The sequence below is a fragment of the Hippopotamus amphibius genome, chromosome 9 (assembly GCF_030028045.1).
Source record: "Hippopotamus amphibius kiboko isolate mHipAmp2 chromosome 9, mHipAmp2.hap2, whole genome shotgun sequence".
In the NCBI taxonomy this organism is placed as follows: Eukaryota; Metazoa; Chordata; class Mammalia; order Artiodactyla; family Hippopotamidae; genus Hippopotamus; species Hippopotamus amphibius.
In genome coordinates, this window is record NC_080194.1 from 135824600 (window position 1) to 135838245 (window position 13646).

The window sequence follows — 13646 nt, forward strand, 5'->3', positions numbered from 1 at the left end:
CGTGCGATGGTCCCATGAAGGGAACAGTGCTCGGTGGTGCCCAGCCAGTGCCAGGCACGCAGTGGTCGGTGACCCATCCGTGGCTCTTCTAATGATGTAACTGTTCCCTTTGGCTTTCAGAGGAGGCACTGAGGCTGCACAACGGGCCCCTCCGCAGCGCCTACATGGAGCAGAGCTTCCAGAGCCTGAACCCCGTCCTCAGCCTGCCCATCAGCCCCGCCCAGGTGGAGCAGGCCCGGAGGAACGCGGCCTCCGCCGGCGCCGCGCTGGAGCACTGGCTGGACTCCCTGGTGGGCGGGATGTGGACCGCCATGGACATCTGTACCACAGGCCCCACCGCCTGTCCCGTCATGCAGACCTGCAGCCAGACAGCCTGGAGCTCCTTCAGCCCCGACCCCAAGTCAGAGCTGGGCGCGGTCAAACCCGACGGCCGGCTCAGGTAGCACTGGGCACGTGGGGGCCCCAGCGGATCTCAAAGGGAAAGCAGCCAGAGGGCCAGTGGGACCTGCGCCCTGGCCTCCCCCCGCCCGGGGGTGCCTTTTGTGAGGGGGCTCTCCTGGCCATAGAATGATGGAGAGGGAAGGTTTGGAGGCCAAGGCAGGTTCTGCCAACCTCCTGCACTCGGCAGGCGGTTGCTGGGGGCGGGGATGGCTCAGTCCCAGCACCGTGGTGGTCTTACCTCTTCTGCTTGATCCTCGAGTCCTGCAGGTTCCTTGTCTTCCCCCTCAATGACCTGAGCCCCCAGACAAGTGATTCCCAAACTTTTATTTTGAGCAGCAGAGCTTTGTTTACTAAGTCGTTGGTGGAGGTTCAAGGGGGCGGTTGAAGTTCAGGCTGCTCTGGTTGCAGCTGAGTGTGCGAGCTTCTTTCTCAAAACCCAGCCCACCAGGCAGTCCCCTTGCCAAGGGCATCTCCTAAGGTACCTCTTTAGAACCCAAGGGCTCTGCAAAACCTAGATTGAAAAGCACTGCCCAGAGGGTGGGTTTGATCTCCGGCCCCGCCCTTCAGCTCCTCTTCCTGCTCCTCTGGGCCAGGAAACCCTTGTGCCAGCCGTGAAGTGACGGGATGTGAGAGTCACGCTCGTGGGCCCGTCCCCAGGGAGGTAGCGGGCTTGGCAGGGCCTTCCACCAGCCCTTCGTGGGTTCAGACATCCTCCTTAGTGACTAGATGAGCAGGTGAGTGTCACGGCCAAGGTCCACCCCAAGGGTGGCTGCCAGATGTCCTGGGCTCCAGGCCACCCTCCCTTGAGGCAGAAATGGGCTGACGCTCACAAGCCTGAGGGTCAAGCCCCCAGACCTTCAAGGGCCAGGAGACCAAGACCATGACCCCCGCTGGGGTTTGACAGTGGGAGCTTTGGGGACCGTGGCCGTGAAACTCATAGAGATCACTGGGAGCAAAACTCCTGAGCTGGACAGCACAGCAATATACCCGTCACCTGCCTGAGCCCTTCGTTCTGAGCCAGGCACTCGGACCCTTTGTGAATCGCGTACTTGGTGCTGCTGGGAGCGACCAAACCGCACGGAACAGACTTTTCACAGCCAGGAAACAGCATTTCAGATTTGGTTTTTAAATTCATGCCCTTTCTTATCCAAGGTGCCAACAGGCCCCTCTGACATGCAACGCAGGAGTGGGAAGCTTGGATATCTGGTTGTTTAAAACCTAGGATAGTGTTATTCAAATTGCTTGAGTTACTAGAAACCCAGAGGGTTTCCTTGCCGTGTGCCCATCGGAGGGCCGCCCTGCTCATCCAGAGACCCCTCCCCGGGGGCCCCCTCCTCCGCTGACCCCACCCTCCCTCCAAGGACAGGGTTCTCTTGCAAAAGTCCTTCCCGTGGAGAGCTGGTCCTTGTCAGATTTCTCTCCAGCGTGGGTTTGAAGGTACTGCTGTTTGCTCCCAGTGACCTGTCAGCTGTCACCCCGCCCAGCCCAGCAAGGCAGGACGTCCTGTGGGCCGTGGAGGATATAGAGAAGGGACACTTTAGATATTTATTATTTATATGTTTTAGTCAATGACTAATTAGTAGGTGCTGTTTTTGCAGCTTGTCAATTACGTTATCTTACTAACTGAAGCTGCCTTTATTCAGAAAAGGCCCCCTCCCCCAGCCTTTCCACCCCCTCCCCCGCATCCCCCAGCCCCGTGTATCTGACTCTTTCTGCCTCTCTCCCGCTTTGTCTATTATCTATCTATCTATTTACCTATCTATCTATATCTGTATCTCCGTCTCTGTCTGCCCTGCATTCTCTGTGTCCTCAGTGGAAAGCAGGGGACTTGGACACCATGAGGGGAGCGCCTCAACCGGCATCGTCCACTGGCTGAAAGTGGGGTGCCCTTGGGAACACGGGCACCTCACTTTTCCCCATGCAGGGTGTTAGCCTCCCCCAGCCCTCCAGCTCTGGGGGTGTGGGATTTCATGAGCCATCCCCGCCACGGGGATGCCACAGGCCGGTGGCTTGTGGAGGGAGACTCTGCCGGCCGCAGCACCTGGGCCCTCCCTGCTTCCTCCATCACTGCCCTCCCGCGGCCAGTCTAACGGTGGGCCTCCGCGTGACCAGATGACAGAGGGAAAACAGGCTCCTTCCACGCCCTGGAAGAAAATAGATTTATTTTAGGAAGACCGTGGGGAGTCAGACCTGGCTAGGAGAGCCCAGGAACCAGCCCAGTGCTTCCAGGGACCTCGGCGTGGCTCAGAAAGCCCACATGAGTTCCACACGGTTTCACAAGCTCTATGGGAGCCAAGAGGCCCACGTCACATCCTCTTTCTACCCCCAGCCTCTGCCTCTGGCCAGGGTCCCCCTGAGCCTGTGGAAGCTGCCTGGGGAGATGCCCTTTCACCCTCCTCACCAGGCCACGAGGGCCCTGTGTATCATTTGTGATGGCTTTGGGGGTGCTGCCCTGTCGCTCCCTGCACACCCACGAGCCTGCAGGCTCCTGGGCGGGGCCCCTCCTGCACCCTGACATTGTGGATGCCTGTTCTGTCCGGAACAAGTGGGGAAGAGGCAGAGCCGGCTGACTCTGGAGAAGGGCCACCCTTCCCCGGCCCAGACCTCGCTCCCTACTCACCTCCAGGAGATTGGGAAGCTGAGCAGCCTCACAAGAGGTTCTGCAAAATCCTCTGTTTTTGAGCCAGAGAATCACTTTGAAGATGTTACATTTGGCTTTAAGGAAAAAAGGGAGAATTTCAAACAAAGCCCACGATGATTTGAGCAAAGGTGATGTTTTCCCAGGGGAGATAGTTTAACTCATTTTCGTAACGTACCTGGGAATGATTTATTAGTTAGAGGCCATGGGTCAGGCAGCCTTGAGCTCTGGCTGCCTGAGGGTTTCAAAACTTGAGAACGTGGCCTCTGGAAACCCCATTAGAGAAGCAGAGCGACTGTGGGCTGAGTCACTGACCAGGTCCCTGGCCTTCAGGAGGCCGTAGAGGCACGATGTGGGTTTGGGGGAGAAGGACGCATTGAATACACTGTGACACTCTGTCCAGTTTCCCACTCATCCCTGTGACGTTCAGGCAGAAACCATGCTCAGGAGGCAGACACAACAGTCCCGCTTCCCGGGCCGGGTACCAAGCGGTCTGTCTCCAAGGAGGGTGTGAGAAGTTCCCAGGACCCCCTCGTTCTAAGGAGCGCATGTGCTCCTTGCTTTGGAAAAAGGGCGTTCTGATCTGATCAGGAGTCATTCCAACTTCATTTGCCATTGTTAGTTTAACTTTCAAAATGCCAGTGGAGTTGAGAGAGGATGGGCAAGCCCCCCAAAATGGGCAGATTACAGCTGCTCTGGGCATATGCTGTGATTGGGGGGGACCGTGCTTCCTCCTGGTCTCCAGTTTGCAGGTGCAAGGAGGACCCTGGCTGGAACCTTGATCTCTTTGCCAAGAGGGTGCAGGAGAGAAGCGAATGGTAGCTGCTGGGTGTGGGGTCTGAGCAGAGACCCCTTTCATAGCCAAGTTCACTGGGGACTCAGGACAAGCTCCTCGAGCAGCACCCAAGGAGGATATACTAGAAACAGCTGCTGGCCAAGGCCCGCCAGGTCGAAGCCACCCCCTCTGGCAGGGGTCACAAGTGGCTCTGGGGTCCAGGACCCTAGCAAGGATGAGGGAAGCAGTTGGTGTAAGACATTACGGAGCAGTGAGGACTGTGGTCTGCTCAGCTCCAGCCTGAGTTTGTGTGAGAATACAGGCACGGTGCAGCAGAATCATCTAATTTGGTAAGGTAAGCCGGATATCCATATTTTTATAGGAAATCTGATTTTGAAGTGTTGACATTTCTTTTTTTTTTCTTACCAGAGTGTAGGCGAAGAGAACCTTCAGAGTTCAGCCTGTGCACTGCCAGCAACCTCTGCTCTCTGGAGTGGTGGTTTAAAAGGAGGTCAGACATTGTCCCGGTGGAGGGGGTAAAAGCCCACATTAGGAAGGGGCAAAAATAACAGCTTATTTTGGACTCTGAAGGGAATGGGGACCTCTTACTAGTCTTTCCCATCCCAAAGAAATGGTCCCTCCGAGGAGAAGTGCCCCACGAGAACTGGCTTGTTCAGCTTTCCTGGTCCCAAGATAGTTTGTACTTGAAGGAAAGATGGAACAGAATTTGCAGACCTCAAGAGCTGCCCCTTAGACATAAGGAGGTCCGCACTGGCCCGATCCCCACCTTCCAGAATTCCATCATCCCAGGTGGAGGTGTCCAGGACAGTGTTCATGAGGAGAGGCTGGCATGTCACACAGCCCGGCTCTCTCCAGATCCCAGGTTTTAGCAGCCATCTTGCCACACGTCCAGAAGCATCTTCGGAAGCTGTGCTCACCGGAGGTCCTCTCTGCTTCTGCCTCACTTACCTTACTTTGCCCATGGGTCAACCACAGGCGCTACCTCATGTGTCTGCTGAGAAGTTTACCGGGGTGGGGGGGGGGGGGGGAATAAAGGTGTCCAAAATCTGCTGGAGCTGAATGTACAATCTATGCAAATTCTCTGTCTCTCTGTCTCTCCCTCTCTGTCTATCTCTCTCTCTCTCTGTGTGTCTCTCTCAGAAGTGTTATTTTTTTTACCTGGCAAACAAGATACTGTACAGACCCCTCTTAAGACTGAGGAGGGCTTTCGCGCGCCACCTGTGTCTACCCCTCACGTTGTCGTTGGATCTGTCCTTGCCAAGCCCCAGGCAGGGAGAAAGTAGCCCTCTCTCCCCCTCCCCTTGGCTGGGAATACTCCAACCGCCTCTGCCTACAGACCCCACAGGAAAGCAGGTTCTGCACCTTGCCACCTCCGTTCCTAACTCCATCCTTTCCATTCGTCATTCGCCTCCCTTATCCTCCCCTTTCCCCACCCCCAAAAAAGCCTTAGGTTTCTCCTTTTTGAAATGTGGCCTTAAAATTATTTTTGGAAAGCTGACCGCCCTCTCCCTCCCCTTTCCACCAACATCCGAGAAGAAAGAGCATCTTGAAGCTTTCAGGGCAACCTCCTAAGCCAGGGGCTGCCAATCTGTAGCTTGCAGATGTGATAGAAATGGTGTTGTCTTGAAGAAAAATATTCTTCTATTTTTCCTATGGGTAAAATGAAGGCTTGGGTACTCATCTAAACCTCAGCCGACTCCTGATGCACTCTCCTAGAGCGCATTGCCTCTGTGATGGGCTGGCTTAATTACCTGCAGAATGCCAGCGTGGGCTTTCCAACCCTCCCCTCCCCCGAAGACTTGGTGACTTTATGTACTTCATTCAAGGGTAAGTCGGGAGAATTTCTCAATTTATCTCTTCGTCCTTCCTGCCTGGAAAGTGATAGCATTAAATATTCCCCGCGGATGGGTCGTGTTCTCAAAGGGATCACACTCTCCCTACTTTCAGAGTCCCTCCTTTCCCTGCCATCGCTCCAGGGCTGATGGAGGCCAAAGACAACCCCAGGGTTTTCATAGGAAATTCACTGGAATTGAGCGCAATCATCTTTGTCGTCCTTTGTCTTTTTTTTTTTTTTTTAATATGATCATGTTGTCAATAGCATTTGGGTATTTTTTTAGAGGCCTCACGATAAGTTATTACCGTCCCCCTCATTGTTTTTCAAAGACATGTGGTGATATAGTTTTTAAAAATAACTATTTTGTTATAGATCATAATATGCATAAAACTGTACAGAAATATTTTGTAATGTATTGGTTTTAAAAAAAAGAATCTGTAAATAAAGTTTTAAAAAAAAGAGAGAATTCAAATGGCACACACTGAAAGATGTAGATATTTTGCTATTTATTTAAAGGAGTATTTTAAGAGATATTGAACTATCTGAAATTGACCAGTAATCAAAGTTCCAATCATCCGAATGCTTTTCCTCTTGGTAGAATGTGATTCTTGGAAACAATTGCACTACCCGTCCATTTTTGCACCTTTTCTGTCTTTTCATTTTGCAGAAAAACAACAACGAAATTGTGCCTTAGCTGTATTTTTTTGTCTAGGGGAGTTTGTTTCTGTCTGACAAAGCAAAATTTTTTTGCAGAAAACAGTGGATGTATTGAATACTGTATCATACCAAAAACACTGCAGGTGTATATAGATGCTTTCTGTCATACTTTGTTTTCAGATGCAGAATTTTAAAATAAAAAAAAAATACTGTCTTTATGGAACAGCGGGTGTATGACTTTTCAGGGATATCCTGCATCTTCACGCAACCCTGTATTTTCCCCCCTCCTCTGCTCTGTCCTCATACTGAGACCGCCTCTCCTGGGAAAACCTAATGTACACACACTCCCTAATCAAGCCTGCTGGCACCTCCCAACCAGGTTATTGCAACACCCTCCTGTAAATGATGCCCCTGGTTAAGGCAGCAAAAGCGTTTGGTTTTAAATCCCTTGTTAAGTAGAGGACAGCGAGGAGGACTGCCACCTAAAGTGGCAAACGTTTTCCATACCCAACTGGCCGATTGTGTAGCAGCCTGTTTTCCTTTCCTCCTCACCATACAGCTAGACTACATTTCCCAGACTTCCTTGCTTTCAGGTGTGGTCATGTGACCAACTCCTGGCCAATGGCATGTGGGTGGAATGGATGTAAGACACTTAGACTGGGCCTATAAAACTTCCTAGAGAGCTCACTCTCCCTCCCTCTCTCTCATCTCTATCTCTCTCTCTCTATATATATATATATATATCTCTTTCCCCATTTACCAGCTGAAATGTTTTATATCATCTTGATTTGGGGGCATTCATTAATTTGTCTATTCTGCTGCTCTTCTTGAAAGCATCACACAGCCCCCAACTTAAAAGAGGGCAGAGTCACAATATGGGAGGAGCTGGGCCCCAGCTGGCCGCATGGAAGGTCACCCCATTTGACATGAAAAGAAAATAGTACACGTTGTGTTATGCCACCAAGAACTTACCTATTACAACAGCTAGCCTTACCTTAACTAATCCATTCAGAAATGGAAACTCAGTCCTCTGGGAAAGGCCAAATTTCAGCCCCTTCATCCCATAGGTAAAGATACAGAGACTCAGATGGGGGAAGCTACCAAGATAGGAGCATCACAGTCAGAACTAGAACCAAGGTTTCCTATCCCCCAGTGAGATTTTCACGTCCTTAGGAGGACTGGTTCTCCTGCCTTTGGTTGGCCTTATTGTGACATTTATAGTGACTCCTGAAGGCCATAGCCAAGGATTGAGAGTGCCCAGGCGCTGGACTGCAGAAATGCCTTTAAATCATCCTTCAGAATCCTAAAGGCAAAGATTGGCACTGAGACCCAGATGGGACTTTACAGTTAGAACAAAATTGTATAGAGAAGGTAAGTGACTCTGTGTCTGGAAGGTTGGTTGGACCACAGACACAGCTGTCAAAACCTCTTTTCCAGCTGGACCTTATAGCCAATCTCCCCCTCCTTTGCTCAAAGATAAGTCCTCAAAAAAAGGGGGGGGAGGGTTGGGGTGGGGGGGGGGGGGTGGAGGTTGCTTGCAAGGGAAGGATAAACTTCCAAAACCTCCATAGGAGAAAAGATCAAAGATCTTGTTCACCCAGTGTTCCCAGCACTTATCACAGAAAGCCTGAGGTGTGGGCACTCAGTGAGTATTTAGTGAATGAACAGCAAATAAAGCCATATTTCTTAATTAACATATGGGCATGGGGTCATTTGTCCAAGATGCTGTCTTTACAGCCAACATTTGATTGATCATATTTGGCAAAACATGGCTTAGTATAAAGTAAATGGTGATTTTTGCCTTCAATAATGATGTTTCTGGGCCTTTTTGATGAGAGATTTGGTTGGGATTTCTTTCCTACTGATTTGTTAGACCTGTCACATGTCACCTTTTGTTCAGAGAACAGCAGTGGTTGGCTTAAGTTCATTGGATTGTTTTAAGGGTTTTTTTCTTTTAAGGGAACCCATTTTCAAACAAAACTGTGCATTAAATCCCAATATTATATTTAAAAGACTTGGGGTCCAGTGGTTAGAACTCCATGCTTCCAATGCATGGGGCACGGGTTATATCCCCGGTCAGGGACCGAGGATCCCACATGCTGCATGGTGCAGCCAAAAAAATAAAATGGGGGAAACTGGGGCTAGCAGAGGACAGCAGTGGTAGCCAGAAGGAAGAAGGGTGAGGAAGGTGGGTGAAATGGGTGAAGAGGATTAAGAGACACAAACCTCCAGTTATGTAAAAAATAAGTCACGGGGATGTAATATACAGCATAAAGAATATGGTCAATAATATTGTGTTCACTTTTTATGGAGACAGATGGTTACCAGAATTAGCTTGGTGGTCATTTCATAATGTATGCAAATATCAAATTATTATGTAGTACACCTGAAATTAAAATGATATGGTACCTCAACTAAATATTTCAATTTAAAATAATAGAATAGGGACTCCCTAGGTGGCACAGCGGTTAAGAATCCGGCTGCCAATGCAGGAGACACGGGTTCGAGCCCTGGTCCAGGAAGATCCCACATGCCACAGAGCAACTAAGACCGTGCCCCACAACTACTGAGCCTGTGCTCTAGAGCCTGTAAGCCACAACTATTGAGCCCATGTGCTGCAACTACTGAAGCCCACGGCCTAGAGCCCATGCTCCACAACGAGAGGCCACCGCAGTGAGAAGCCCGAGCACCACAGTGAAGAGTAGCCCCCGCTCGGCGCAACTAGAGAAAGCCCATGTGCAGCAACGAAGACCCAACACAGCCAATAAATAAATAAATAAATTTATAAGAATAAAATAAAATAATGGAGTAAAACAAAATGAAAGAAATCGGGTGCTGGGAGGGCTGCTCCAGTTGAAGTGGGAGAGGAAATTGTCTTAGTGGTGTCTCCCTACTCCTCCTCAGCCAGTTCCTTTGGTGGCTCCAGGGGGTATGTAGACAACCATGCTTTAAAACTCTTACCTCTTCTCGAAGCAGCTGGGCCTTTGGTGGGGCTGGTTGGAGACCTGGCTGCCAGGGTGCTGAGCGTCGAGTTCTAGGCTAGCTCTCTGAGAATGAGACCAAACTGAGAATAATTCACCCTTACCTGGTCTTGGAAAGTCAAGAGAGTGGAGAATAAGAATTGTAGCCCAAAGGAGGTGTGGCTGCCCTGAGGCCAAGTGTTGGAGACTCTTGATCCTGCGCTTTTGTATTTAGTTGGTCTGATCTCCTGCTCTGCTGGGAAACTGCATGCTGCCCCAACCTACATGGTCCAAGTTTCAACTCAGCAGTTGATACAGAACATGTATGGTGCCAGCTCCTTACAAGACAATGTTCTCAAAATATGATTTTTTGATGTTCCTATCCACGTTAGTCAGGGTTCTTTCACTTGGGAGTAACAGTAGCCCTACTCAGAGAAGTTTAATCAGGAGAATCTATTGGCTCATGAAACTGTAGAAGAGAGCAAAATTAAATGCAAAGGACAAGAATGAGAGCATCACTAAGAGACTCAAGAAGCAATGGCAGTCCCTCCTTCTTATCCTTTAAGCTCCACAACAGAAAAAGATAGATGTCCCTTGTTCTCATTGCCAAAGGAAATGGCTCCAACAAGCAAGCGTGGGTCACATGCCCAGCCCTGGACCTATCACTGGGGCCAGGCAAACAAGGAGCTATAATTGGCTGAATCTGTATCCTGTACCCACCCCTGTGGCCAGGTGATTGGGTAGGAAACTGTGATTGGCAGCCCCATCCCAATCACATGGTCAGAGTGGAAGCAGAGCATTTCCCCAAGGATGTGCTGAACAGACAAAAACAACAGATGTCCATCCACTGGCCACAGCCAACTCCAGGCTCAGGTGGCTTCTCAGCTTGTCAGTCCAATTTGTTCCTGCTTCTCAAATGCCCAAATTGTCTCCACCCAGCTCCTAGCTATCTTCCTAAGGGGAAGGATTCTGGGCATGTCTTGAGCAAAGCGTTTTAAATAAATGTCATATAGAGGGTACAGATTTCACCCTCACTTAATTAGTTGTATTTATGCTTATGAAACAACATGATGAATCTCTCCTTTCCTCCTTGTAGCCTGGGCACAGGACTCATTTAAAAGGCTCATGTAACTGCCGTTTGCTGATTGTGGTAGATGGTTCTAACTTGCATCAAAAAACAGAGTCTGTGTACCTGCAAAGAAGAACAACATCTTTCCCCATGTTTCTGTAGCATCAACCTCCCGGGATCCCAGTCTCTCCTCTGCCCCAGCAGCAGGCACGCAGAAGCCTCACACTAGCAAACTCATCCATGATGAGGTGACGGAGCCTCGCTGAGCTGGTGTTAGGCTTCTAAAAGAGGAGATGAGGAGGAAAGCAATGGTTGACCCATTTGAAAAGCACTGATAGCAGATGGGCTTTTAGGCATCGAAGCAGATTGGGTAGCTGTCAGAACAAATATGGGGAGTGCTTTTCAAATCACACTGTCAAGGCTGAACTCCTTACTACCCATTTTCCAGTCCCACGGACCAAAATAAGAACCCCTCCTCCAAATGCGGAGTCAGATAATCCCGTGTTCAAACACAGATTTCATGATGGATCAGCTGAGTCAGGTCTGAGTCAAGTTCCTTGACATCCCTGAGCCTCAGCTTACCTGTCTATGTGAGGCTAATAGTTACTTACTCATAAAGCTGCTGGGAGAATGTTAGAAAGACACTGCATGTAAAATACAAAGCCCACTGTCTAGACTTGGGAGGAGCTCAAAAAAGTCAGCTCCGCTTGCCTTCACATCCCAAAGCTAAAGCTCCTTGAGGGCAGGGATGATGTTTCTGTTTTCAGCACACATTAAGGGGCTTGACACATAACACTGTGTGCCAGTGTTTGATGAATGAATAATGAAAAGGACTGCTACTGCTTCCAAAATTTCTTCAGAGGCGTTTCATTTTGTCTGGTCGCAACAATTATTCTCTATTTGAGAATTGATGTCTTCTGTTCATGACAAGGTGGTATCACCTTGACTTCTAAGATTCAAGAGACATTTTCTCAAATGCCCTGAACCAAGGGAAACACAGCACTGTCCCCAATCTCTTTGGAGATTCTTGGGGAGCCTCAAGTTCAGCTACAACCTGGGTTCCATTTCCAATAAATGGTTCATTTTACAAATCATTCCTCTATTCTGCAGGTTCTTTTTTTCACTTCTAGGTACTTCTGCTGTAAGCATCTTTGCCATAAATATCTTTTCTGCAAACATTTTTACCTCATAACTGTTGGCCATAAGGCAATATTGCCATAAAAGGTAACTGGTTGACAGTTTGGTTTTAAGTGGTTGACAGTTTGGTTTCATTTCTCCATTGACATAGGACTCCCATTTTTACATCCCATAAATCTTAGCCCTCATGATGGTCTATACAGTGATGAGTAGGCATGCCAGTCTTAAATAGTAGACTATGTATAAGGACTTGATAGAAAATACAATGATAAAACTTACTGGAAGTGTGAATAAGAGAGTGTAAAGCCAGAGCAAACACTGTACTAGAAAATGATAATGTGGCAGTCTACAAATCCTTCAGTGAATTGAAGGCGCAGAGTTGAATCCACACCTTCCATAGAACTTTGGGACATTGATCAGATGACATGTGGCCACCTGCCAAGAACAAACAGCTTCCGCAACACAATAAAAGCTCAGGTACAGATATGCATCCTGACATTTGGAAGCTGATGCCGCTCTTAATGAAGAATTTTATCAAAATAGATAAAGTGTGATGCCAAATGAGGAGACAAATCAACAAGCCAAAAAAAAGTATAAAATACTATGGACAAAAGACTAGGAAGACAAGTGCTTAGATATACATGCAAAACAAAATCAGTTATTTGCACGGTATTGCCGTGAATCTACACACATTTCAAATGTATTCAAATATTTTGTACTTTGCAATAAAGTCTTTTTAAATTTTTCTTACTCATTTTCATGTTTCATTATGTCCTTTTGAATGCCCCTCTTTTATTTTTCCTTATTTTATCTTTCACAACAAAATTTCCTCATGGTCAATTAGTTACACGACAAAAATGCTTAAGGCAAAAATACCAGACATAATTTTTCTTCTTTCTGCACCATACTACTCCCCCTAATAACCACCCCAATCCATCAATCCCCCAAAATACTACCGCCAAGCTATGTAAACAGAAGATTTTACCACAGCTTTCAGGTAAGAAATTACATGAGATCATTTCAAATAATTTAGAATCTTTTTAAAGCTCTTTATTGGAGTATAATTGCTTTACACTGTTGTGCCAGTTTCTGCTGTACAACAAAGTGAATCAGCTGTATTTATACATATATCCCCATATCCCCTCCCTCCTGCAACTCCCTCCCACCCTCCCTGTCCCACCCCTCTAAGTTATCACCAATCGATGAGTTGATCTCCCTGTGTTATGCAGCAGCTTCCCACTAGCTATCTATTTTACATTTGGCAGTGTATGTATGTCAATGCTACTCTCTCACTTCGTCCCAACTTCCCCTTCTCCCCCCACCCCATGTCCTCTAGTCCGCTCTCTACACCTGCATCTTTATTCTTGTCCTGTCACTGGCTTCATCAGTACCATTTTTTTAGATTTCATATATATGCATTAGCATATGGTATTTGTTTCTCTCTTTCTGGCTTACTTCACTCTGTATGACAGACTCTATGTCCATCCACCTCATTACAAATAACTCAATTTCATTCCTTTTTATGGCTGAGTAATATTCCATTGTATATATGTACCACATCTTCTTTATCCATTCATCTGTTGATGGACATTTAGGTTGCTTCCATGTCCTGGCTATTGTAAATAGTGCTGCAATGAACATTGTAGTACATGTTTCATGGTTTAGAATTTAATATTAGATGCTCCCATTCTCAAAAGCCCCAAGTTCCTGATCAGCTACCTGTCTGCACATTCTCCAGCATCCAGGAATGTGTCTGCCTCCCTATCCTCATTCACTTCTGTCTGCTCTCAGGCACCCCCCACACACACACCACCAAATGCCCTATGATCTCTTGTCATCCTGCTGCCTCTTTGCAGACCAGTCCCTCAGGGACTCACATTCCATACCTACAGAAAACTCTAAAGCTAAGACTCTCCTAAGTTCTAAACATAGTTCTCTCCTAAGAGGAAGGAGCTCTGGAACCAGCTTCAATAACAATTACTACAAAGTACTTTTCCCTCCTGATTGTCTTGATTTAACACACTCTCTGGCTGCCAAGTGGTGTCTGAGCACTTTGGCTCCATTCCTTAGATAATGTTTTTTATTTTTATTTTTTTGTAAAACCTTTGGGCTCT

At 48.0% G+C, this 13646-nt stretch overlaps 1 protein-coding gene across 1 annotated transcript in view; it reads left to right on the forward strand.

Moving 5' to 3' along the window:
• XYLT1 (xylosyltransferase 1) overlaps nucleotides 1-6577 on the forward strand; it is a 318736-nt gene extending 312159 nt beyond the window's left edge. Inside the window, exon 12 of the mRNA XM_057748725.1 lies at nucleotides 121-6577. Within this exon, the coding sequence (XP_057604708.1) occupies nucleotides 121-443 (323 nt within the window). The 3' untranslated portion in view covers nucleotides 444-6577. The remainder of the gene's footprint in view (nucleotides 1-120) is intronic.
• The last annotated feature ends 7069 nt before the right edge of the window (nucleotides 6578-13646 follow it).